This window comes from Hyla sarda, chromosome 1 (genome assembly GCF_029499605.1).
Source record: "Hyla sarda isolate aHylSar1 chromosome 1, aHylSar1.hap1, whole genome shotgun sequence".
Taxonomy (NCBI): Eukaryota; Metazoa; Chordata; class Amphibia; order Anura; family Hylidae; genus Hyla; species Hyla sarda.
In genome coordinates this window covers 403,607,931-403,632,974 of record NC_079189.1, presented here as the reverse complement: position 1 = coordinate 403,632,974, position 25,044 = coordinate 403,607,931, and the positions used below count along the sequence as shown (strand labels likewise).

Here is a 25,044-nt window from a genome sequence, read left to right as displayed (position 1 = left end):
ATCCAACTTTAACGAAAATGTGTCCAACACCTGTGGGATGTTAAGGCTCACTATACCCCTTTTTACATTCCGTGAGGGGTGTAGTTTCCAAAATGGGGTCATATGTGGGCATTTATTTTTTTGCGTTCATGTCAGAACCGCTGTAAAATTAGCCACCCCTGTGCAAATCACCAATTTAGGCCTCAAATGTACATAGTGCACTCTCACTCCTGAGCCTTGTTGTGCCCCCGCCGAGCATTTTACGCCCACATTTGGGGTATTTCCGTACTCAGGAGAAATTGCGTTACAAATTTTATGGGTCTTTTTTTCCTTTTACCATAACATTTTTTTTTTACACTAATAGGCTGGTGTAGACCCCACCTTTTCCTTTTCATAAGGGGTAAAATGAGAAAAAGACACCAAAATTTGTAGTGCAATTTCTCCAGAGTACGGAAATACCCCATATGTGGCCCTAAACTGATTCCTTGAAATACGACAAGGCTCCGAAGTGAAAGAGCATTTGAGGACTAAATTAGGGATTGCATAGGGGTGGACATAGGGGTATTCTACGCCAGTGATTCCCCAACAGGGTGCCTCCAGCTGTTGCTAAACTCCCAGCATGCCTGGACAGTCAGTGGCTGATCGGAAATGCTGGGAGTTGTTGTTTTGCAACAACTGGAGGCTCCGTTTTGGAAACACTGCCATACAACAGTGTAAGGAGGTGTATATGTAGTGTTTTACCCTTTATTTTGTGTTAGTGTAGTGTAGTGTTTTTTAGGGTACATTCGCACTGGCGGAGGTTTACAGCGAGTTCCCTGCTAGGAGTTTGGGCGAAAAATTTGCCACAGCTCATACTTGAAGCAGAAAACTTACTGTAAACCCGCCCGTGTGAATGTACCCTGTACATTCCCATGGGGGGGGGGCAAACCTCCAGCAGTTTCAAAACTACAACTCCCAGCATGTACTGACATACAGTGCATGCTGGGAGTTGTACTTTTGCAACAGCTGGAGGCACACTGGTTGGAAAACCTTCAGTTAGGTTCTGTTATCTAACTCAGTATTTTCAACCAGGGTGCCTCCAGCTGTTTCAAAACTAAAACTCCCAGCATGTACTGATCGCCGAAGGGCATGCTGGGAGATGTAGTTATGCAACAGCTGGAGGGATCGCAACTACAACTCCCAACATGCTGGGATTTGCAGTTTTGCAACATCTGGAGAGCTACAGTATAGAGATCACTGCAAACTGTGGCCCTCCAGATGTTGCAAAACTACAAATCCCAGCATGCCCCGACAGCAAACAGTTGTGTGGGCATGCTAGGAGTTGTAGTTTTGCAATATCTGGAGGGCTATAGTTCAGACTACCATAGAGTGGTCTCAAACTGTAGCCCTCCAGCTGTTGCAAAACTACAAATCCCAGCATGCCCAAACAGCTGTCTGGGCATGCTGGGAGTTGTAGTTTTGCAACACCTGGAGTGCTACAGTACAGAGACCACTGTATAGTGGTCTCGGACTGCAGCCCTCCAGATGTTACTAGGCAACTTACTGGCTTCTGTCGGATCCAGCTGCACGACATCGCTGCCCGCCGATCTCCAACACCGATCGTCGCCCGCAGGGTAAGTGGACTCCGGCGCCGGTCCCCTTCGGTTTCCCCATTCTGCCCCGCCTATTGTGGGTGGGCAGGATGGGGAAGACGAAAGTTAACCCCCCCGCCCCCGATCTGCTATTGGTGGTCGCGTCTAGACCACCAATAGCAGGGATAGGAGGGGTGGCACCCCTGCCACCTCACTCCTATCCCTTCAGGGGGATCGTGGGTGTCTTGGACAACCGCGATCCCCCTTATATTCTGGGTCACCATAGACCCGTAATCGCGCAAATCGCACGTGTGATTTCACTTGCGATTTGCGCCGATCGCCGACATGGGGGAGTCTAATGACCCCCCCTGGGCATTTGCGCGGGGTGACTGCTGATCGATATCAGCAGTCACCCTGGTCCGGTCACCGCCCGGCAGGGACCGAAATTCCCACGGACGTACGCGTACATCCTTGGTCCTTAACTACCAGGATGCTTAGATGTACGCGTACGTCCATGGTCCTTAAGGGGTTAAAAATATCAAACGCATTGCAGAACGGGCATAAATTTACGGGGGTAGATGGCTGTGTGAACGAGTCCGCTACCTATTGACTTCAATGATACGCAGCAGCAAATGCGCTGCAAGATACGCTACTTGTGACCCTTGAGATTACCAGATAAAGCTCTGTACGGTCCCCACAACCCCCAGCAGTAGAACCAGAGGAGGGCATGAAGCAAAACCCAATGATCACACATTAAACTGAACCCCTTATAGCACCTGTGTTCATACAGATGGCTATCATACAAGGAGGATAAATATTCTGAATGACAACATTTAGAACATAGGACAGAAGTCCCTATACTGAGGACCACCAGCTGTTGCAAAAATAAACTGCAAACTCACACATGGTCACTTATATTTATATGTATATAAGTCTACATGACACTAAGGGCACTACAAGTCTCAGGCAGATCATCCACCCCAGCCACGGCAGTCTGGATGGTTACCTCAGTGTCCTGGCACAAGTCCTCTGTAAACCGCAGTACAGACTACCAGACGATGCGTTAGCCGTACCCACAACAATGAATATTCCCTGATGGTCCCAGCCGCGGTCTACAGGGTCCCGCACGCTAATATCGCTGTCCAGTTCACACGTAGCGTCTTCTCTCTTTCAGGTAAACATCCGTATACAGTGGCGACTACATATATAGAGCAAATAAGCCCCGCCCCTTCTCAGTCAGAAGTTTCTCGAGCCGACTCTGTGCTGTACTTCAGCTTCTCCGGCTTTCCAGAAAGCTCCTCCGTTGTTATGGTTACGCAGGCGGCTCCACACTCACGGGGCACGGCCAGACGGCCATAGTTAGGGAGGCGGGAAATGTCAGTCAGCAAGGTTTACCAGAATGTTCTGAGCTGTCCTGGGATCTCCGGTTACTGGAGCGTTACTGTATGGAGCCGTGTGCAGATAGGGACAGCAGACCTTGTGTAATGGACGGCAATGTGATGTAGAGCAGTCTGCTATCGTGCCATAAGGATTTCTTCCACTTGTGTATCTACTATATGCGACTTTTACAACAGTTGTAAAATACAAGCGCAAAGGGCGTTCAAAAGTCCCAATCCTGGACCACACATAGAAGCTGTGAGTGGAAGAGACTTTATTTGCGACAAAGTTATCAAAAGCTGTAAACCAAAATGATTTTTGTTGCAAAGACGCCAAAAACACTGTAAAAAACAAAAATACAGCGGTCCCTCAACATATGATTGGTTCCAGGAGAACCATCATATGTTGAAACCATCATATGTCGAGTACACATGTCTATGTAAAAATGGTAATTGGTTCTGGGGAATCGGAACCATTGTATGTTGAATACATATCTCTATGGGAAACTGCTAATTGGTTCTGGGATGGCCATTGTATGTGGAGTGTATGGGGAGTGTTTAACAAACCAGGGTGCCTCCAGCTGTTGCATAACTACAACTCCCAGCATGCATGTACAGCCATTGACTGTCTGGGCATGCTGGGAGTTATAGTTTTGCAACAGCTGGAGGCACACTGATAGGGAAACATTGATGTATGGGGTGTATAGTGTGTATATGTATTGTATGTGATGTGTGACATCGCATACAGTACTGTACAGTTCTTTAAATACCTTCAGGGGGGGACAGAATGTCCTCCATTACCATCCTGCCGACTACAGCTCTATAGGAAAGGAAGGGGAGCAGCTCATTGGATGCCTGCAGCAAGATGCTGCAGGCTATTGGCTATGGCTGCACTGGGGGGCGGGGCTTACACAGAGCTGACAGTAGAAGCCTGTATGAGTTAGCAGGACAGCATGTGAGTAACAGGAGGCAGAACAGGGCACATTATACAACTATCTGTCAGTTGCTGAAGCTGTCAGATAGCTGTTTGTATGATGGCCCCTACGCACAGCAGCATCATATGTCGAGGCTGCCTTCAACATATAATGGGCTCTGAGAGGCCATCATATGTTGAAATTATCATATGTCGAGGCCATCATAAGTCGAGGGGTCACTGTACACAAATAGCTTTCCACAATAAGAATTGACAAATCCCCCCATTTATTCTTCTTGTGGAGGAGGCTTTGCTGCTTCTTATAATGGGGCACTCATGTCACACCTCTATGGCAAGGAGATATCGACAGAAACTCAAAATCGGCTGCTGATGTTTGTTTGCTCGTCCCATTCATTTAGCTGACTTGAATGTAGTCACCTAGTGACACAGTCGGAGTTTAAACTCATAGGGGGAGATTTATCAAAACTTGTGCAAAGGAAAAGTTGCCCATAGCAACCAATCTGATCGCTTCTTTCATCTTGCAGAGGCCTTGTTTAAAATGAAAGAAGCAATCTGGTTACTATGGGCAACATTTCCTTTGCACAGGTTTTGATAAATCTCCCCCATACACTTGGAAAAAGAGCGTTCTCTTTTTTTTTAGCCTGAAAAAGCAAACCCCTTAAGGCCTCAGCGTTTTTCCGTTTTTGCATTTTCATTTTTTCCTCATCACCTTCTAAAAATCATAACGCTTTCAATTTTGTACCTAAAAATCCATATGATGGCTTATTTTTGGCGCCACTAATTCTACTTTGCAGTGACATTACCCAAAAATCCACGGCGAAACGGAAAAAAAAAATCATTGTGCGACAAAATTGAAGAAATTTTTTTATTTTGTAAGTTTTGGGTGCTTCCGTTTCTACGCAGTGCATATTTCGGTAAAAATAACACCTAATCTTTATTCTGTAGGTCTATACGATTAAAATGATATCCTACTTATATAGGTTTGATTTTGTCGTACTTCGGAAAAAAATCATAACTACATGCAGGAAAATTTTGATGTTAAAAACTCTCATCTTCTAACCCCTATAATTTTTTTTGTTTTTCCACGTACGGGCCGGTATGAGGACTCATTTTTTGCACCGTGTTCTGAAGTTTTTATCGGTACCATTTTTGTATTTATCAGACTTTTTGATCGCTTTTTATTCATTTTTTCATGATATAAAAAGTGACCAAAAATACACTATTTTGGACTTTGGAATTTTTTGCATGTACACCATTGACTGTGCAATTTAATTAACGATATATTTTTATAGTTCGGACATTTTCGCACGCGGCGATACCACATATGTTTATTTTTATTTACACAGTTTTTTTTATGGGAAAAAGGGGGGTGATTCAAACTTTTAATAGGGAAGGGGTTAAATGACCTTTGTTAACGATTTTATCGCAATGTCCCGATCAGCCCGACTGAGCTGCTGGGAACCGTTTACTTACTTTTTCAGACGCGGCGGTCAACTTTGATCGCCGTGTCTGAAGGGTTAACAGCGTGCGGCACAACGATCGGTGCTGCGCACTGTTAGCCCAGGGTCCCAGCTATCGTTAGCAGCTGGGACCGAACCGGTGTGATGCGGGGTCACGGCGTGACCCCGTTTTTCACACCGGGCCTAGGGCGTACAGGTACGCCCTAAGTCCTTAAGAGGTTAAGGACCACAGGTTTATGGTGAAACCAGCAAAAAAATATTTGTGGGGCAAAATTGAAAAAAAAACCCTTCTGGGGCTTCCCATTCTACACAGTGTACTTTTTGGTAAAAAAGACAACATATATGGGCTACAATACAATTTTGGGTGCTTTTTTCCAATTCTCCCTTGTGAAAATGAAAAATGTAGGGTAACACCAGCATTTTAGTGAAAAAATTTTTTTTTTCATTTTCACATCAAATTTTAACAAAAATTTGTCAAACACCTGTGGAGTGTTAAGGCTCACTATACCCCTTGTTGTGTTCCGTGAGGGGTGTCGTTTCCAAAATGGGGTCACATGTGGCTATTTATTGTTTTGCGAATGTCAGAACCGCTGTAAAATCAGCCACCCCTGTGCAAATCACCAATTTAGACCTCAAATGTACATAGTGCGCTCTCAATCCTGAGCCTTGTTGTGCGTCCGCAGAGCATTTTACGCCAACATATGGGGTATTTCTGTATTCAGGAGAAATTGCGTTACAATTTTTTTTTCCTTTTATCGCTTGTGAAAATTAAAAGTATGGGGAAACACCAGCATGTTCGTGTAAAAATAATTTTTTTTTACACTAACATGCTGGTGTAGACCCCAACTTTACCTTTTCATAAGGGGTAAAAGGAGAAAAAGCCCTTCAAAATTTGTTATGCAATTTCTACCGAGTACGGAGATACCCCATATGTGGCCCTAAACTATTTCCTTGAAATACTACAGGGCTCCAAAGCGAGAGAGCGCCATGCGCATTTGAGGGCTAAATTGGGGATTTGAATCCGCCACAAAAATACCCCGCGGCAGTGTTCCCCAAACAGGGTGTCTCCAGCTGTTGCAAACAGTGGCTGTCTGGCAATACTGTGAGTTGTTGTTTTCCAACAGCTGGAGGCTCTGTTTTGGAAACAGTGCCGTACAAGACGTTTTTTTTTTTTTTTTTTTTTTATTGGGGAGGGGAGGGGGGACGACGACTGTGTAGGGGTATGTGTATGTGTGTAGTGTTTTGCTTTTTATTTTGTGTAGGTGTAGTGTAGTGTTTTTAGGGTACATTCACACAGTTTGGTTTACAGTGAGTTTGAGCTGCGGCAGAAAATTTGCCACATCTCAAACTTGCAGCAGAACTCGCTATAAAGAATGTACCCTGTACATTCACATGGAGGGGGGGGGGGGGGGGGAGGAGCGGCGACGGCAAACCTCCAGCTGTTGCAAAACTACAACTCCCAGCATGCACTGACAGACCAAAGATGCTGGGAGTTGTAGTTCTGCAACAGCTGGAGGCACTTTGGTTTCAAAACACTGAGCGTTTGTTACTAAACTCAGTGTTTCGCAACCAGTGTTCCTCCAGCTGTTGCAAAACGACAACTCCAAGCATGTACAGTCTCTCAGTGCAGCTGGAGGCACACGGGTTGCGAAACACTGAGTTAGGTAACAAACTCGGTTTCACAACCAATGTGTCTCCAGCTGATGCAAAACTGCAACAATCAGCATGCATTGACAGTCGAAGGGCATACTGAGTGTTGTAGTTTTGCAACAGCTGGAGGCACACTTTTTCATAGAAAAATGTTCCTCCAGCTGTTGCATAACTACAACCCCCAGCATGCACAGACTACCAAAGGGCATGCTGGGAGTTGTAGTTGGAACTCCAGCTGTTGCAAAACTACAACTCCCAGCATTCCTATTGCCTTTGCATGCTGCGAGTTGTTGCTAAGCAACAGCAGGAAGTGAAGAGGCCTCACCTCCTGTTGTATCCTGCCACGGGGACAACCATGCGGTATCCTGCCGCCAGGACCGATCCGGCAGCTCCTGTCGCCGCCGCTGCACACGAGGAGACCCCCGCCAGACCAGGGCAAGGTAGTAGACCCCCGCCGGCCCCAATTGCTGACATGATCGCCGTCCCAATCACCGCCCCGCAGGGTCGTGATTAATTGGTCATTCCGACCGATCAATCACGTGCCACCTCACTCCTGCTGGGTAAGGGTGAATGGGGCTGTCTCGGACAGCCCCATTCACCCTTTTTTTCCGGGTCACCAGAGACCCGATTTGGCCCGGAATAGCGCAAATTGCCGGTCTGAATTGACTTTCGATTTTCCGACATGTGGGGGGTCTCAGGACCCCCCTGGGTAATATGCCAGGATGGCTGCTGATAGATATCAGCAGTCATCCTGTTCCGATCACCGCATCCGGAGACGCGGTGATCCTGGAAAGCTGCGCCGTAAATGTATGACAATGTGCGCTAAGTACTTCTTAGCAGCGCCGTACATTTACGGCGCATGTCCTTAAAGGGGTACTCCGGTGGTCAACGTGTTTTTCCGTCTTTGACTTACCCTATTTGTTTTGTTTCATTTCTATTCTTGTTTTTTTAGCCTACTCTATTTCCGTTCTTTGTTGTCTTTTTATCCACCACTTTGTTTTCCGATCTTTGCTTCTATTTCCTGTTTCTTGCTGTGCTGAAAACTACAAATCCCAGCATGCCACATGCCTTGCTGGTTTGGGGGCGGCTCCTTTTTTTGTTTTTGTTTGTTTGTTCCGCCCTTTACCCACCCTACTATTTTCCCGGGTCAGCCCCTTATACACAGCACACTAATATAATCAGCCCTGGTTGGGATACCCTGGCATACGCACACAAAAGGGACTACAACTCCCAGCATGTGTCATTCAGGAGTCTTCAGTCTGTGGTATAACACCAGCATGCTGCCTCTGTTGTCTCCTGGGGGTTGTAGTTCACCACACCTCTGTAGGGCATACACCAGTGTTTCCCAACCAGGGTGCCTCCAGGTGTTGCAAAACTACCAGCATGCCCTGACAGCCTTTGGGCATGCTAGGAGTTGTAGTTTTGCAACAGCTGGAGGCACACTGGTTGGGAAACACTGGTGTAACACGATGTGTATGCTGAAAAGGCTAGAATAGTGTTTCCCAACCAGTGTGCCTCCAGCTGTTGCAAATCTACAACTCCCAGCATGTCCAAAGTCTGTCAGGGCATGCTGGGAGTTGTAGTTTGTAATGCTGGAGGCACACTGGTTTGTAAACACTAGCATACACACACACAACAGGGACTACAACTCCCAGCATGTGTCATTCAGGAGTCTCCACCCCCCTCCCCCTTCACATATAAAGATCATTCCCAGTATGAGATTTATTCCCCTGCAGTCCATACATCCCCAGCCCGTGCACCTTCTCATCCTCCCCTTCAGATAACACTTATCTTCTCTGTGTTCCTTCTCCTGTGCAGACCTGCATCCATAGAATACAGAGCAGGGGGGAGGGGAGGAGCTGTGTACCATGGCTTCTCATGCAGACCTGTGTCTTTAGAATACAGTGCAGGGGGGGGGGGGGTTGAGGAGCTGTGTACTCAGCTGGATGAGATGAGGGGGCGTGGCTTATTTCTCTCATGCAGACAGAGAAGAAGAAAAAAAAGCTATGACATCTTGTCCACCACAGACTCAGAACATGGCCGACTGTGGACAACAGTAAAAGAAAACTCTGAACTACAGAACTTTCTGCCCAACAAACAGGTAAGAAAAACACATACATGCTGCCAAAACAAATAACACATGTATATTGCAAAAAAACTAAACTTACAAAGAAGATGCCATATAGTAAAAAAAATTCACCACCGGAGTACCCCTTTAAGGGGTTAAAAAGCAGTCCAAGGATGTAAGGGACTAGATTGTAGACTTGCACAAGACTGAAATAGGCTAAAAGACTATCACCAAGCAACTTAGTGAGAAGTTTACAAAAGTTGGTGTGATATTGTGTCAAATAACTGTCAATCTTCCTCTGTCTGGGCTCCGTGCAACATCTCACCTTCTGGAGTTTCAATAATCATGAGAATAGTGGGGAATCAACCCAGAAGTACCCATGAAGATTCTTGATGTCAAGGAAGCTGAGACCATAGTCGCCAAGAAAACAATTCATAACTCACTACGCCATAAAGGACTGAAATCTTGCAGCACCCGCAAGGTCACTATGCTTAACCCCTTAAGGACTCAGGGTTTTTCCACTTTCGTTTTTTCCTCCTTACCTTTTAAAAATCATAACCCTTTCAATTTTCCACCTAAAAATCCATATTATGGCTTATTTTTTGCGTCGCCAATTCTACTTTGCAGTGACATTAGTCATTTTACCCAAAAATGCAGGGCGAAACGGAAAAAAAAATCATTGTGCGACAAAATCGAAAAAAACCCACCATTTTGTAACTTTTGGGGGCTTCCGTTTCTACGCAGTGCATATTTCGGTAAAAATTACACCTTATCATTATTCTGTAGGTCCATACGGTTAAAATGATACCCTACTTATATAGGTTTGATTTTGTCGTACTTCTGGAAAAAATCATAACTACCGTATATACTCGAGTATAAGCCGAGACCCCTAATTTCAACCCAAAATCCCAGGAAAAGTTATTGACTCGAGTATAAGCCTAGGGTGGGAAATACCTCATCCCCCCCTGTCATCATCCAGACCCGTCATTAACATCCTCCTCATCATCCCCTTGTCATCATCCCACACATCCCCCCTTTATCATCCCCTTATCATCCCACACATCCCCCTTCATCATCCCCTTGTCATCATCCCACACATCCCCCCTTCATCATCCCCTTATCATCCCGCACATCCCCCCTTCATCATCCCCTTATCATCCCACACATCCCCCCTTCATCATCCCCTTATCATCCCGCACATCCCCCCTTCATCATCCCCTTATCATCCCACACATCCCCCCTTCATCATCCCCTTATCATCCCGCACATCCCCCCTTCATCATCCCCTTATCATCCCACACATCCCCCCTTCATCATCCCCTTGTAATCATCCCCCCCCCCTTCATCATCCCCACCCCCCTTCATCATCCCCACACCCCCCCTTCATCATCCTCTTCTCATCATTCGCCCTCAGTGGTCTTCAACCTGCGGACCTCCAGAGGTTTCAAAACTACAACTCCCAGCAAGCCCAGGCAGCCATCGGCTGTCCGGGCTTGCTGGGAGTTGTAGTTTTGAAACCTCCGGAGGTCCGCAGGTTGAAGACCACTGCGGCCTTCAACATCATCCAGCCCCCTCTCACCCCCTTTAGTTCTGAGTACTCACCTCCGCTCGGCGCTGGTCCGGTCCTGCAGGGCTGTCCGGTGAGGAGGTGGTCCGGTGAGGAGGTGGTCCGGGCTGCTATCTTCACCGGGGGCGCCTCTTCTCCGCGCTTCCGGCCCGGAATAGATGCGTTGCCTTGACAATGACGCAAATGACGCACCTCTGCGTCGTTGTCACGGCAACGTGACTATTCTGAGGCCGGGCCCGAAGCGCTTAGAAGAGGCCTCCCCGGTGAAGATAGCAGCCCGGAACCACTATCCCACCGGACCACCTCCTCACGGGACAGTCCTGCAGGACCGGACCAGCGCCGAGCGGAGGTGAGTACTCAGAACTAAAGGGGGTGAGAGGGGGCTGGATGATGTTGAAGGCCGCAGTGGTCTTCAACCTGCGGACCTCCGGAGGTTTCAAAACTACAACTCCCAGCAAGCCCGGACAGCCGATGGCTGCCCGGGCTTGCTGGGAGTTGTAGTTTTGAAACCTCTGGAGGTCCGCAGGTTGAAGACCACTGCGGGTGGGGGAGTTCACTCGAGTATAAGCCGAGGGGGGTGTTTTCAGCACGAAAAATCGTGCTGAAAAACTCGGCTTATACTCGAGTATGTACGGTACATGCAGAAAAATGTATACGTTTAAAAATGTCATCTTCTGACCCCTATAACTTTTTTATTTTTCCACGTATAGGGCGGTATGAGGACTCATTTTTTGCGCCGTGATCTGAAGTTTTTATCGGTATGATTTTTGTTTTGATCGGACTTTTTGATCACTTTTTATTCATTTTTTTAATGGTATAAAAAGTGACCAAAATACGCTTTTTTGGACTTTGGAATTTTTTTGCGCGTACGCCATTGACCATGCGGTTTAATTAATGATATATTTTTATAGTTCGGACATGTACGCACGCGGCGATACCACATATGTTTATTTTATTTTTTTTTTTACACTGTTTTATTTTTTTTATGGGAAAAGGGGGGTGATTCAAACTTTTATTAGGGAAGGGGTTAAATGACCTTTATTAACACTTTTTTTTTACTTTTATTTTGCAGTGTTATAGGTCCCATAGGGACCTATAACACTGCACACACTGATCTCCTATGCTGATCACTGGCGTGTATTAACACGCCTGTGATCAGCATTATCGGCGCTTGACTGCTCCTGCCTGGATCTCAGGCACGGAGCAGTCATTCGTCGATCGGACACCGAGGAGGCAGGTAAGGGCCCTCCCGGTGTCCGATCAGCTGTTCGGGACGCCGCGATTTCACCGTGGCGGTCCCGAACAGCCCGACTGAGCAGCCGGGTCACTTTGTTTCACTTTAGAAGCGGCGGTCAGCTTTGACCGCCGCTTCTAAAGGGTTAATACCGCACATCGCCACGATCGGCGATGTGTGGTATTAGCCGCGGGTCCCGGCCGTTGATGAGCGCCGGGACCGACGCGATATGATGCAGGATCGCGGCGCGATCCCGCTTCATATCGCGGGAGCTGGCGCAGGACGTAAATATACGTCCTGCGTCGTTAAGGGGTTAAGGAAGCACAGGCCCATTTGAAGCCATTTTTCTTTATTGAATATTCAAAAAAAAAATTAAACAACCATATTACAAAAAGATCTTACATTTTCATCAGTTACAACTTATAAAAAGTTTATGGATCTGACAGTGCCCATTTTAACTTGTTTAACACAAATTTAGCAATATGTAGTGAATATAAAGAGGATCTTTCAGTAAGATAAAGCTCCTTAGGGTAGATTCACATGTGGCATAAAATAATTCTGGCATATGTATTTTGATGCAGATTTGCAGCTGGTACAGTAGTTCTGCCTGCAAAAACTTTGCAGATGTCAAAAAGCTTTTGTGCTAAAGCCACATGTTGGTAGGGTTTTTGTACCTTGGCCACATGATTAATGCTATGTTTGTCTTTATGCTAAGAAGTCATAACCTTATGACAGGTTTTCCTTCTCAGGATGTAAGCAGAAATGTTGACATTCATTGACACTGTTATTAACTGAAATATAATTTTTATTAAAAAAATATATAGAATGATTATGCTTTATGTACATAACATCCAACAAAAATGTACTTGTTGAGAACCTATAACTCATGGACAAGGCTGCATGAGCAGACACACCCATCACCTCCCACCACCACAGAGAGGGACATGCCCCTTTTCCCTGAAAGGATTTCTAACACTGTGAGCTAATAAAAAGAGGTATTTTAATAAAAAATATAGGTGATAGAGGCAAAATTTTTTAGATGTACATGATCAGGATTAAGTACATATTAGGTAACATAAAAAATGTTTTTGTTGGATCTGACAGGTGCGTCTGATCCTGGTACGTTACCCCTTAAATAGTACAGTCAGTAGTGATTGTGGTACCTAAGTGATTTGACAGAGGGATGAGGCTTCTTCTGTTTCTCGTTGGCACCCTGTGAACATGATCATTGGAGCTGGTAGCTTCCATTGCAGCTAAGTTCCTTAAAAAAAAAAAGGCCCCTAGGCATGGCTGGGGCTGCCACTAGAAGCAGGTGCCGTGCGGGCTCTTTTAAAATGCAAACGAGCACCCTTAATAACAGCGCTCATTTTCAGTTTTAAAGCACCCGCTTGCTGCGACGCAGAAGTCTGGCTGGTTGGCCGGAACTTTTGTTGGAGAAGAGAAACTGGCAGCCGGGACTTAATGCGCAACATCCCCTTGCAGCGCTTCCATTTAGGATGAGCGCCGTAAGGACCACAGTGGCACAGCACTTGAAGCCGTGCGTGATGACGTCATCTCATCGCGCACAGCTTGTGTAAGGAGTTCTTCCCTCAATCACAGACCAGAAGAAGAGGGTGCAGAGGCATCAGCGTTGGAACGGAGAGAAGGTGAGTAGGCACCTGTTGGGGTCATTTAGCTATCGACATACTTTGAAGGGTTGTTGGGTTACATACAGGTGATTAAAGGGGTACTCCGGCGCTTAGACATCTTATCCCCTATCCAAAGGATAGGGGATAAGATGCCTGATCGCGGGGGTCCCACCGCTGGGGACCCCCGTGATCCTGCATGCCGCACCCCGTTAAAATCTGTCCCTGGAGCATGTTCGCTCCGGGTCTGATTACTGTCGATCACGGAGCCGGAGCATTGTGACGTCACGGCTCCGCCCCCGTGTGATATCACGCTCCGTCCCCTCAATGCAAGCCTATGGGAGAGGGCGTGACAGCTGTGACGCCCCCTCCCATAGGCTTACATTGAGGGGGCAGAGCCATGGCATCACAATGCTCCGGGCCTGGAGCTCCGGAGCATTGTGACTTCACGGCTCTGCCCCCGTGTGATGTCACGCTCCTATCCTTTGCATAGGGGATAAGATGTCTAAGCGCCGGAGTGCCCCTTTAACTACCTAACTATCTACATACCCATGGGGGGATCACCTGTCTAACTTCCTACCTATCTACATACATACAGGGTAATTACCTACCTACCTATCTATCTGCATACCTACAGGGGGATTAACTGTTTAACTATATACCTACAGGGGGATTAACTATCTGTCTACATACCTACAGGGGGATTAACAGCCTAACTAACTATCTACTTATCTACATACATACAGGGGGATTACCTCCCAAACTACCTATCTACATACCTACTGGGGACATCTATCTAGTTGGGGGGAGTTACCTAACCCCTACCTACTGGGGGCATCTACCTATTTGGGGGTAGAGTCACCTATCTACTGGGGGATCTACCTAATTGGGGGAGGTTACCTACCTAGTGGGGGCATCTACCAAATATAGGGATTCCCTACCTATTTATGTATTAGCTAGAGGCATCTACCGTAAACCATAAACGGTATAATCTTTTGTACTCTTTTTGTGCTAATAATATACCCTCCCCTTATGGGGGTGCCAAAAAAACTCTTGCCTAGGGTGTAAAATAGCCTAGCACCTGCACTTCCCCCAGGCCTGCCATGGCTGTATGTGTTATAGGTCATACTAGAAGCACAACCTAGTAGATTGCCTGTCAGTGTAACACTGACAGAGAGTAATGCTTAGGTATACTAAATATACTAAGCATTACACAACCAATCAGAAGACTGCATTGGGATATCCCCTTGAGGGAAAAAGATTAGGTGGGTCCTCATGTCCGCTGACATGGCACTTTATTAGTTATCAATCATCACACATACATAAAACATAAAATATATAGTCAGATAGATAAAAATAGCTTTTCATATGCCTAGATGTACAAGCTGTACAAGTACTAGGAATAAAGCCCAGGCTTACATACATCAGCTGATGGGTATAAAATATTAATAAATCTAGGGTCTTACTGCAGCTGTCCATGCTTTATCCTTGTCATATTTTGGCAAATGTCTTTTTTACATTGTGCCCTTGACCAGTGCATGTTGAAGAGTGGTGAAACGTATTAGGTTAATGCTCATTTGCATAGTGTTTATCTAGGCTATTAGTGAGAAATTGTTCCACAGCGATCTACAATTCAACATTGGATGGGTTTCCCAAATGAGCTTTTATCAAAATTAAAAGTTTCATAGATGCACTTCTGAGTTTTGGACTGCCAAGAATGAGAATAATTGACTGTACAGGAGAGTAGCTGTATATCACCGTCACACATAAAGGAAACCATGTACTGCCTAACAGTACAATATTGAGGAACAATGAGATGACTGCTACATAGAAACAAAAATAAATTAACAGTATACAAGTGATAGTTCTTACAGCAGATATACTAGCTTCTATAGTCTGGATACTTATACCACTTGAGTTCCTTTGTAGAAGTCTTACATTTATACAAAGTGCTCTTAATACAAAGGCATTGGCAACACCAACAAGAACAAGTGGAAGGCAACAACCAAACATGGAGGCAGTTAGTAAATATTGTGGGCTGATTGGAGATTGTCTTTCATTTACGGAACTGAAGATATTGGTGACATTTGTTGATGCTTGAGTGTTGCTATTTCTTGAAATGTTCCATGGTACGGGTATGCTGATGGTCAAGGAGATTAGGACTGACAGTATAAGCATATAGTTGACCACATCTGCAATTCTCTGTTTAAGCTGTGACAAGAAGTGATTTTTGAATGAGACAATATTAACATAATAAAATCCACAAAGACATACAGTGAACCAAAAACTGGAGAATATTGTGAAGAGAAGAATAAAGCATAAAGCTGACTGGACCTTGTCTGAGAAGAACATGTCAGTCCACAGGAAAAGAACAATATCATTGACTAAAAGGGTGCACTGATAAAATATATTGAACAATCCAAGTATGGAAAAGATAAGTTCTCTTGGGTTGATCATTTTTCCTCTCATTATATCCTTGCTATGATTCAGTATAATAAATGAATTAGTGAAGAAGCCAATGAAAGAACTGGCACATAATGCAGTTAGAGATGCCACAATAAACAATGGTAACATGGGTTGTCTTTCGAGAGGTATCCCGTATAGCAAATATATGTCTTCTATAGGTATATTTATCTGTAAAAATAAATTGACTTGAAATCGTTATACCCATTTTTTGTTTTAATTAAATAACCTTAGTAATATCAACAAAAACCACCAACTTCTACATATGATCTTGTCATTGTGTCGTGTGCCCACTGTGTATGGTGCTCCATTGAGACACTAGGTTCTCCCCTACAAGCAATGATTCTAAAGTAGAACACTTCTCAAAATACAGCATTTCATGATTTAAAGCTACATTTTTACTTACAGATTCATAAAGAAAAACCTAGGTATAAATTAAGAAATACAAGGAGATATAGTATTGAGTGCAGGATTTGGGATCTGCACTTCAGGTTATCATGCATAATCAGCTAGGGCTTGTTCACATCACAATTTGGCCATCCATTGTGTGAATACTTTGGCAACCTGTCAAAATCAGCTGTTTTTACTTGGCCTTAAAAGTGCAGCAAACCACGATTTTGAATCCAAGTAAAAACATGTCTACGAGTGGGAAATTACCCGAACTTAGTCACTACCTGACTTCATTTTGGCCGCTTTAGTATATGGGACTTATGTACTACAACATATCTCTAATATACTTTTATTTTTTTTTTCATTAAAAAGGTTTAATTTACATTAAAAAAACGGCTACTGAAAAAGGACTGATTTTGGAGTGGCAATCAGTCCTTTTCAGTTAGGCTGCACTCGCTCCCTGCCTGTCAATCAGACAGTCGGGAGCGAGCGCATTGGCTCCCCGGCCACTGGCTGGGAGGCCACTCACTCCTCCCGCACATCGCCGCCGCCTCGTTGCCGCCGCTGTCCCTGCACGCCCGCTGCCGGACTCTGCAGTAACTGCAAGCGTAATGAGGGAACGGGGTATGCGGGGGGGGGGGGGGGGGGGAGGAGGGAACGGGGTATGCGGGGCGGGGGGGGGGGGGGTGAGGAGTGAACGGGCTAGTGCCGTAGCGGGGGGGGGGGGGCAGGGGTAACGGGCTAGCAAAAAAAAAAAAAATAGGATGGTGGGAGCTACCCTTTAAGATGATGGTCTTGAGTCATCTGCACATTACACAGATTGTCCATCTCAGGACTTTATCTTCTCTGGAAATAAAAGTTTCTCTCTTACAGAGAGGCTTAATGAACACCCCTGCCCCTGCACCTCCAATCTTTCCAGCAAACTATATGTGTTTTCATTTACTGTCGTGTGTTCCACAGAGTTGCAATAAAGACTAAGATTTATTCACCATGGGGTTTGGTGAGTGCTATTTTTTTTCCTCTTCTTCGATATTTTATTAATACAAGAAATAATAATATGATGGAACCTCTTTGTTACTAAAAAATAGTTAAGGGCAGGGAGGCATAATCTAGGGGAAGGGAAAAGTTGTGTTCTATTATATGCTACCATACCTTGGAATATTCTGTCATCCATATGGCAACTGCAGTACAGTACAATGATAATGTCATTTTGTGCAAAGGAATAATATTTTCCTGCTGTGGAGGTTTCATCCATATAAGGTCCATGAGTATTTAATTGCTATGCCTAGCAGCAGAAATATCAGTCCTTTGCTGAACATGTTGCAACATGAATTTCGTTGTTAAAGGGGTATTCCACTGAAAAACATTTTATTTTACCCACAAATAACTTTTTTTTGGTTTCGCCGCAGGCTATATTCTAAAATAAGTGATGTCGTTGCAAAGTACAATTGGTGACGCAAAAAACAAGCCCTTATATGGGTCTGTAGGTGCAAAATTTAAAGCGTTATGATTTTTAGAAAGGAAGGAGGAAAAAGCGAAAATGCAAAAATGAAAATTTGCTGAGTCCTTAAGGTGTTAAAGGGGATGCTGTAAAGTAACATGGAGCACTGTAAATGGCATACTTCAAAATAATTTTCTCAGAGGAAAAACATGTATTTTTATGTGCTCCACAAATTCATTGTTATTTCATTTTCACTACAATTGTGTTTTTTCTACAAATAATATAAACACTTGCATATGACTATGTTATAATTCTGCATTGTGCAGATATTACATGCTGTGACTTTAGTTTGCTGTGGGCCCATACTATACATCCAGATGCTTCATTTTATACATAGACAACCAGGAAGAGATTTATTAAAACCTGTCAAGAGGAAAAGTTGCTGAGTTGGCCATAGCAACCAATCAGATCGCTACTTTCGTTTTTGAAAAGGCCTCTGAAAAATGAAAGAAGCGATCTGATTGGTTGCTATTGGCAACTCAGCAACTTTTCCTCTGGGCAGGTTTTGATAAATCTCCCCCCACAATGTTTTTTTTTTCTTATGGAATCTTGAAGCATCTATGAAAAAAAAAATTGCAGATTTCATTGCGTGCCATATTACACATATTAAAAGCATTTCTTCTAGGGAAGAAATAGGGGGAGATTTATCAAAACTTGTCCAGAGGAAAAGTTGCCCAGTTGCCCATAGCAACCAATCAGATCGCTTCTTTAATTTTGCAGAGGCACTTTTAAAAATGAAAGAAGCGATCTAATTGGTTGCTATGGGCAACTGGGCAACTTTTCCTTTGCACAGGTTTTTATAAATCTCCCCCATAGTGTCTAATGAAGACACTGTATGCCAGCACACTGAATACCAACAATGCGCAGGGCTTTGCTATGTGCACGAACCCTAAAATTGTATTGTATGTGTAGCAGTTCTAGATATATGCACATCTAATAATTTGTCTTTACATTACCTTTAAGTGTTCTGTGCATCTTGTGGCTACAGCACCTTCCTTCTATACAGCAATAAGATGCAATTATACAAAAGGCCACAGCTGCTCTTAATTAGATTGATTACATATCCAGTAATGAAGAATGACCTATAAGTGGTCCAAATCTCATAGGATTATGGCAAGAACTGGATAAAAATAGCAAAATGAAAATCATGTCAGCTATTTCAGCCCATTTCTAATCTAAAACATTGTGACCTGAAATTCGTCATGAATTCTCCAAGGGTTATATAGACTTACAGTTTTGTTATCTTCCACATTTCCTTTTTTTCTGTAAATAGATTATAGATTGTAAATTAGAGATGAATGAATTGTTTTATTTTATTGGCTGAAATACAGATTCGCTAGTCTTTACAATAGGTGAGAATTTATTCACTTATCTAAAGTGAATTCATCCAGCATTACCTAATGACCAGCAAATTTTCTGTGAAACCTTAGTAAATATGTTGGGATTTTTCAAAAATGTTGGGAACATGCCCCCTTTTTGGGTTTTCTTAGTAAAATGGAGAGTTGGTCAGGTTTTCTGTCACAGACACAAATTGTGGCGCAAATCTGGGCCAATAACTACAAAGTTTTAAACCTTGACTGGCATTAAAATTAGCACTAAAAGAGCTTCATAGCATGAGTTTCCATGACTTAGCAGCTGCATGGAAGCCTTACATTACCAAGCATAATGGCAAGCGTTTAATCGAAAAGAATAAGAATGGTGGATAAGTCTGGGCAGTGAAAGATTATCTGCCTGATTGCATTGTGCCAAGTTTGGTGGAAAAGGGATAATGCTATGAGTATGTTCTTCAGTTGGCAAAGGCCCCCAGGTCCAATCTAGGAAAGTCTTCATGCTTATGCATACCAATACATATTGGACAATTGTATGTTTCCAGCTTTGTTGAAACAGTGTTCCAGCATTACTGTGTCTCACGTCACAAACTAAGGTCCATATAGGTATGTTTGGGTGAATTTGGTGTTGAAAAACATGACTGACCTTAACTCTATCCAACACCTACATTGTGTAGATGATAATTCGGCCTATTTTCAGGAACTATGTGATGATGGGCTGTATTGGATTGCTATGGCTGGCAACAAGGATGGGGATTTATTAGATTAACAGCCACAGGATAAGGTGCATATGCTAGCAGAGGCCCTGAAAGGACCTGGTTCCAGCTAAAAGACTTCCTGATGATGCCAGTGTGAATGTGTCACCATACTGAGGGTAGCTCTGGGAAGGTGTTGAAAGGCTTAGGTGTGTGGACAGACCTTTGAGGTGTTAGAGCACAGTACTGTTGGCACTAGAGCCAGAGGGGCTGGCAGTAGAAGAGGCAGAAGGGCTGGGAGCATTGCAGACCATGATGGGTAAAGAAGGGGATAGAGAGGTGACATCCCAGGCACAAAGCTTTATGAAAAGACAAAACATATGAAGTGGAAAGAAGGGTGTTAATTCTTTTCTTCATCAATGTCTGGACTTTGTAAGATGGAATAGTCTTTCAACACGCTGTGGATCCAAAAAGGACATGCTCTAATTTCTTAAAGTGGGGTGGTTCCTCCTGGATAGCAATTTAGGTTAATAAGCAGTTAATAAAGTGTCAGGCATTCTAGATTACCCCAACAGTATGAATCTCCGGAAATATTTTATTGTACCCAGCGGTATGATAGACATGTTCCAGGTCATCCAAAAGATGTTATAAAAAGGGGCATTCCCAAAAAGCATGCAAAGCTGTTTTATTCTGAATGGATACTTTGGCAGTACCTTCTAATTCACTAGTTTTGGGCATGCATGAATAAATAGCTGTCCATGACAGGTCCTTGTGCCTGTTGGTTGACTTCCCAGAAGCCACATTAGTCCAAACATTTGATGTGATGTCAGCTCTGAGCACTGGAATAGTCTCTATTAAGTCTTTTGGTCTTATAAGTTTTTTTCTTGGGTGTCCACAACTAGTGCTGGGCGGTATACCAGTTCATACCGAATACCGAAATTTTTTTCCTGGACGATATGAATTTTTCCCATACCTAATCATATGTCACCCGCAAGCGCCGCTCTTCGTACTCCTGTGAGTTGCGGGCTGCTGTTGCTGGATCTCTGTACTGTACTACATATTCCTTGTACCCGGGCTGCAAAAATAAACAAAATAAACTTTAACTTACCTTCCTACGTTCCCCCGTTGCTCAGATAACGGCCTCACGCTGGGGATGGGAACGTCACAGAGCTGTCAGCCTATCACTAGCCGCAGCGATGTTCAGCCTCAGCCGGTGATAGGCTGAGCGCACTGTCATGTAAGAAGCAGGCCAGCTCCTTACATGACAGTGTGCTCAGCCTACACCGACCGAGGTGGGACATCGCTGCGGACGGTGATAGGCTGACAGCTCTGTGATGTTCCCATCCCCTGCATGAGGCCGTTACCGGAGCAACGGGGGAACATAGGAAGGTGAGTTAAAGTTTATTTTGTTTATTTTTGCAGCCTGGGCACAGGAATATGTAGTACAGTACAGATTTCCATCGCCAGTGGCCGGCAACTCACAGGAGGACGAGGAGAGCGGTGCTTGCGGGTGACATATGATTAGTTCCCCGATGTGGGGGATAGCGCAGTGCTGGGCTGATATATTGGGGGGGGGGGGGGGGTGAATTTCCCCCCCACGGGTCACATGATAGGGGGGGGAATACCGTTAAATACCGTGGAACTGCCATAACATACCACCCAGCTCTATCCACAAGTCTGTCCTGAGTCACTCCAGTTGGAACTTCCTCATAAATTTGGCAACATCTCTGTAGAACCAGGAAGTTTGGCAGTCCTAAGGGTGGGATCTGTCCCACTTGACTCAGCCAAGTCTCTGCAATAGGAGCAAGAGGAAAAAGCGAGACATGGGTGCAAAAAAACTAAAACAGGATGATAGCCTTTGCTAACCTCGGAAAGGATGGGAAAGGGTTAGCATGTGAACAACTTGTTTAAAACAGTGTCTTGACAATGCCTTGCCCATAAATTATTGAATGACATGGTTAAAGGCCTTTTGCTATTAAAAAAGGGACCAGTACCACATATATGGGAAGGCCTGGATGAAATGCTCCAACCAGGACTGTGTGTGATTCTGGAGTCTGTAATACTGCAGGTCTGGTCCAGGGGAGCGATCTATCTGATGACAGCCTTGGAGAGGATCTTGTAGTCCATGTTCAGGAAAGAGATGAGATGACAGCTTTTTGGGTCACATCCCTACCCTTTACACACATCTCTAGGTAACTATATAGCTGGCACCGCTTATTGCCAGCAGAGGTATATGTTCAGACCAGGTGTTTCACATGATCTACAGGTTGCACAATAGGAATAATCCAGGATTAAAGCTAAAATACACTGCTTCAAGCCCTCCCAGTGTCAAACAATGTCCAGTAAATGGCTACTTTCCATTTCAAAGCATTTTATTATTGTTTTAGGGTACAATTTATACATATTTTGCACAATAATTCTTTCCCATTCATTCAGTTGGGTGAGCTCTCATTGTTGTTGATTGAAAATATTACTTCATATATGTAAAACAACATGTTATACCCATCTTAAAACATTTTTTGTTCACCATGATGACTCCTGATGACTCTAAATATACAAGATATTTATAAGCTAAGTTTACAGTGCATTGAAAGTCTAAAGACCGTTTAACTTTTTTGCTATGTTGCAGTTTTGTGCTAAAATAAAATAAAAATTCAAGCTTTTCCCCATAATTTTGCACTGAATACCCCATAATGACAACATGAAAACAGAATTTTAGAAATGTTAGCAAATTTATTAAATGTGAAAAACCAAAATTTTGCATGGATATAGGTATTCAGACCCTTTGCTATGACACTTTTTATTTAGCTCTTGGGACTTCCCATTTCTCTGGATCAACTTTGAGACGGGATTGCAGTCAACTGTGGTAAATATAATTGATTTGACATAATTTGGATAGACACATCACTGTCTATATAAGGTCTCATGGCTGGAAATGCATCTCAGAGCAAAAACCAAACCAAGGTGGAAATAACTGCATGTAGAGCCAAGGGCACATATCTGGGTGAAGGCACATATCTGGAGAAGGGTACCAAAAAAATTTCAGCTGCAGTGAAAGTTTCAAAGAGCACAGTGGCCTCCATAATTCTTAAATAGAAAATGTTTTGAGCAACCAGGATTCTTCCTAAAGCTTGTCACCCACCAATCTAAGTAATTGGGGGTGAGGGACCTTGGTAAGAGAGGTGACCAAACATCCATCCATGAAGTGTCATGCTATTATCTTTACATCCTCACTTGGGGGGCCTCCTTGTTTTAAACACAATTGAGTTAAACAACTTTACTAACAAACTCTTAAGTTTTGGACTTCCTAGTATCAAAATGATTGACTGCACTGGAGAATAAGCATATATAACAACCAAACAGACAGAGAACCATATACTATCAACATTGAATATAGCCATTATCAATAATATCTGTGAAACATAAAAGCTAATGTATAACAGAAGAAGTGAGGTTACTGTGCGAGCTGCAGATACACTTGCCTCCACACTTTGCACACTCATTCCACCTGTGTTTTTCCCAAGGTGCTTTGCATGGAGACATAGAGTTTTTATAATAAGAATATTTGAAATGGCAACCAATATGAGAGGTATACAGCAACCAATTATACTGGTGACCAGCAGGTACTGAAGACTCATGTGAGGTGCACCCTGGACAGTGGAGTTGTCAGTGACATTTTCACTGAAATGAGTACTATAGTCTTCCTTCTTTATATTCCATGCCACCGGAACACTAATTATAAGTGACAAGACCACAGAAGACAAGAGCATCCGAGGGACTACTTCAGAGATATTTTGCTTTAGACGCATTAAGAAGGTTTTCTCAAATTTAACAAGCATTACGTAGTAGAAACCACAGAGGCAGAAAGTGAACCAGAAGCTGGAGAAAATGGTGAAGAGCAGAAGAATGGAGAAGATGGTATAAACATTGTCAGAGAAATAGAGATCACTCCAAAGGTACAGAACAATGTCATTAGCTACCATGCTAAATTGGTAGGCAATATTAAAGAGACCCAGTGTAGACAGGATCAATTCTCTTGGATTAATATTTCTACCTTTGGCTCTGTCCATCCCATGAGCCACAATGATAAAGGAATTAGTAAACAATCCGATCACTGTGCTTATAGCCATAGCTGACAAAGAGAGAAGAATAAATGCAGGTAGCATTGTATGTGAACTTGTTTCTTTCTTTTCACTTTTCCAAATGAGCAGGCGTACCTCTCTTGGAGCAAAAAGGATCTATAAAACATAAAAGATAAACTGCTTACCCCGTAAGGACTCAGTTTTTTTTTTCCTTTTTTCACTTTAGTTTTTTTCCTCCTCACCTTCTAAAAATCATAACACTTTCAGTTTTCCACCTACTGACCCGTATGAGTTCTTGTTTTTTGCACCACCAATTTTACTTTGTAATGACAATCAATTTACCATAAAATCTATGGGGCTTCCGATTCTACGCAGTGCACTTTTCAGTAAAAATGACATCTTATCTTTATTCTGTAGGTCCATGCAATTAAAATGATACCCAACAAATATAGGTTTCATAAAAAATCAACCAGCCTAGCGGTATTCCCGAGCGTGACTCGGGGTTAATTTTCGCTGCTAGAAGCGGTAACCCCGAGTCACGCTCGGGGTAGAATTGCAAAGTTGCTGTGCGGGCTGCACAGTATATCGCAAAAGCAATCGAATCGCGATTTTTGCTTTTTGCGATGTAGTGATGCAGCCCCCGGGAAAATATGTGATTCCCTTACGTCCTAACCAGTAGCACAGATGGGGTATTCCACCCCCCGCGAACTGGTTAGGACAGATGGAAGTTTTATTGAACCTAATTAAACAATCAGTGAAAACACACCCACAACACCCTGTATAAGTAAGAGGGTCATCCTCTGCTCCATTGTGTTTTTTTCTGTCCTCCCGGACAGTGGGACAGATGGTGACCCCCTTACTCCTGTTATATGAGTAGGAGGGGGGGGGGTTTTCTTACTTGCAAATTTGGGCATAGTTTGCGCCCATCTGCTTCTATACCTCGGAGCCGCGACTCCAATCGCGGCCCCGGCCGGAAGTGCGTCAGCGGCGTCTGACGTCACTTCCTGTTTCTCTCTTTGCTCCCGACTCGTTTTTTTGCGCCGTTTTTGCTAATAATGCGGCGAAACCGAGCGAGGAGCCTCTTTCCACAACCCTCTAACTAATAGGGTTCCTTTTTTTCC

General features: G+C 44.0%; 3 protein-coding genes across 3 annotated transcripts in view; all 3 read right to left on the bottom strand.

Moving 5' to 3' along the window:
- Positions 1 to 3,092, bottom strand: part of LOC130277614 (dnaJ homolog subfamily A member 4-like) — a 32,350-nt gene extending 29,258 nt beyond the window's left edge. Inside the window, exon 1 of the mRNA XM_056528325.1 lies at positions 2,557 to 3,092. The gene's annotated coding sequence lies outside the window, so the exon portion shown is untranslated. The remainder of the gene's footprint in view (positions 1 to 2,556) is intronic.
- Positions 3,093 to 15,090: 11,998 nt separating this feature from the next.
- LOC130368286 (taste receptor type 2 member 40-like) lies at positions 15,091 to 16,038 on the bottom strand. Its single transcript, XM_056571757.1, has one exon. The coding sequence runs from the start codon at positions 16,036 to 16,038 to the stop codon at positions 15,091 to 15,093; it is 948 nt and encodes a 315-aa protein (XP_056427732.1).
- A 163-nt stretch (positions 16,039 to 16,201) lies between these two features.
- On the bottom strand, positions 16,202 to 23,971 carry LOC130368247 (taste receptor type 2 member 40-like). The gene is made up of 2 exons (XM_056571621.1): positions 23,300 to 23,971; positions 16,202 to 16,351 (listed from the first exon to the last, which is right to left on the bottom strand). Exons 1-2 carry the CDS (start codon positions 23,969 to 23,971, stop codon positions 16,202 to 16,204), a joined length of 822 nt encoding a protein of 273 aa, XP_056427596.1.
- Between the last annotated feature and the right edge of the window lie 1,073 nt (positions 23,972 to 25,044).

Excerpts from the sequence above, each read along its gene's own strand:
- LOC130368286 (XM_056571757.1), bottom strand. The coding sequence starts at position 16,038 with ATGTTACCATTGTTTATTGTGGCATCTCTAACTGCATTATGTGCCAGT.
- LOC130368247 (XM_056571621.1), bottom strand. The coding sequence starts at position 23,971 with ATGGCTATAAGCACAGTGATCGGATTGTTTACTAATTCCTTTATCATT. Across the intron at positions 16,352-23,299 it reads GTGTATCTGCAGCTCGCACA|GTTTTTCTTTATGAATCTGT; the intron begins GTAACCTCACTT and ends ATTTATACCTAG.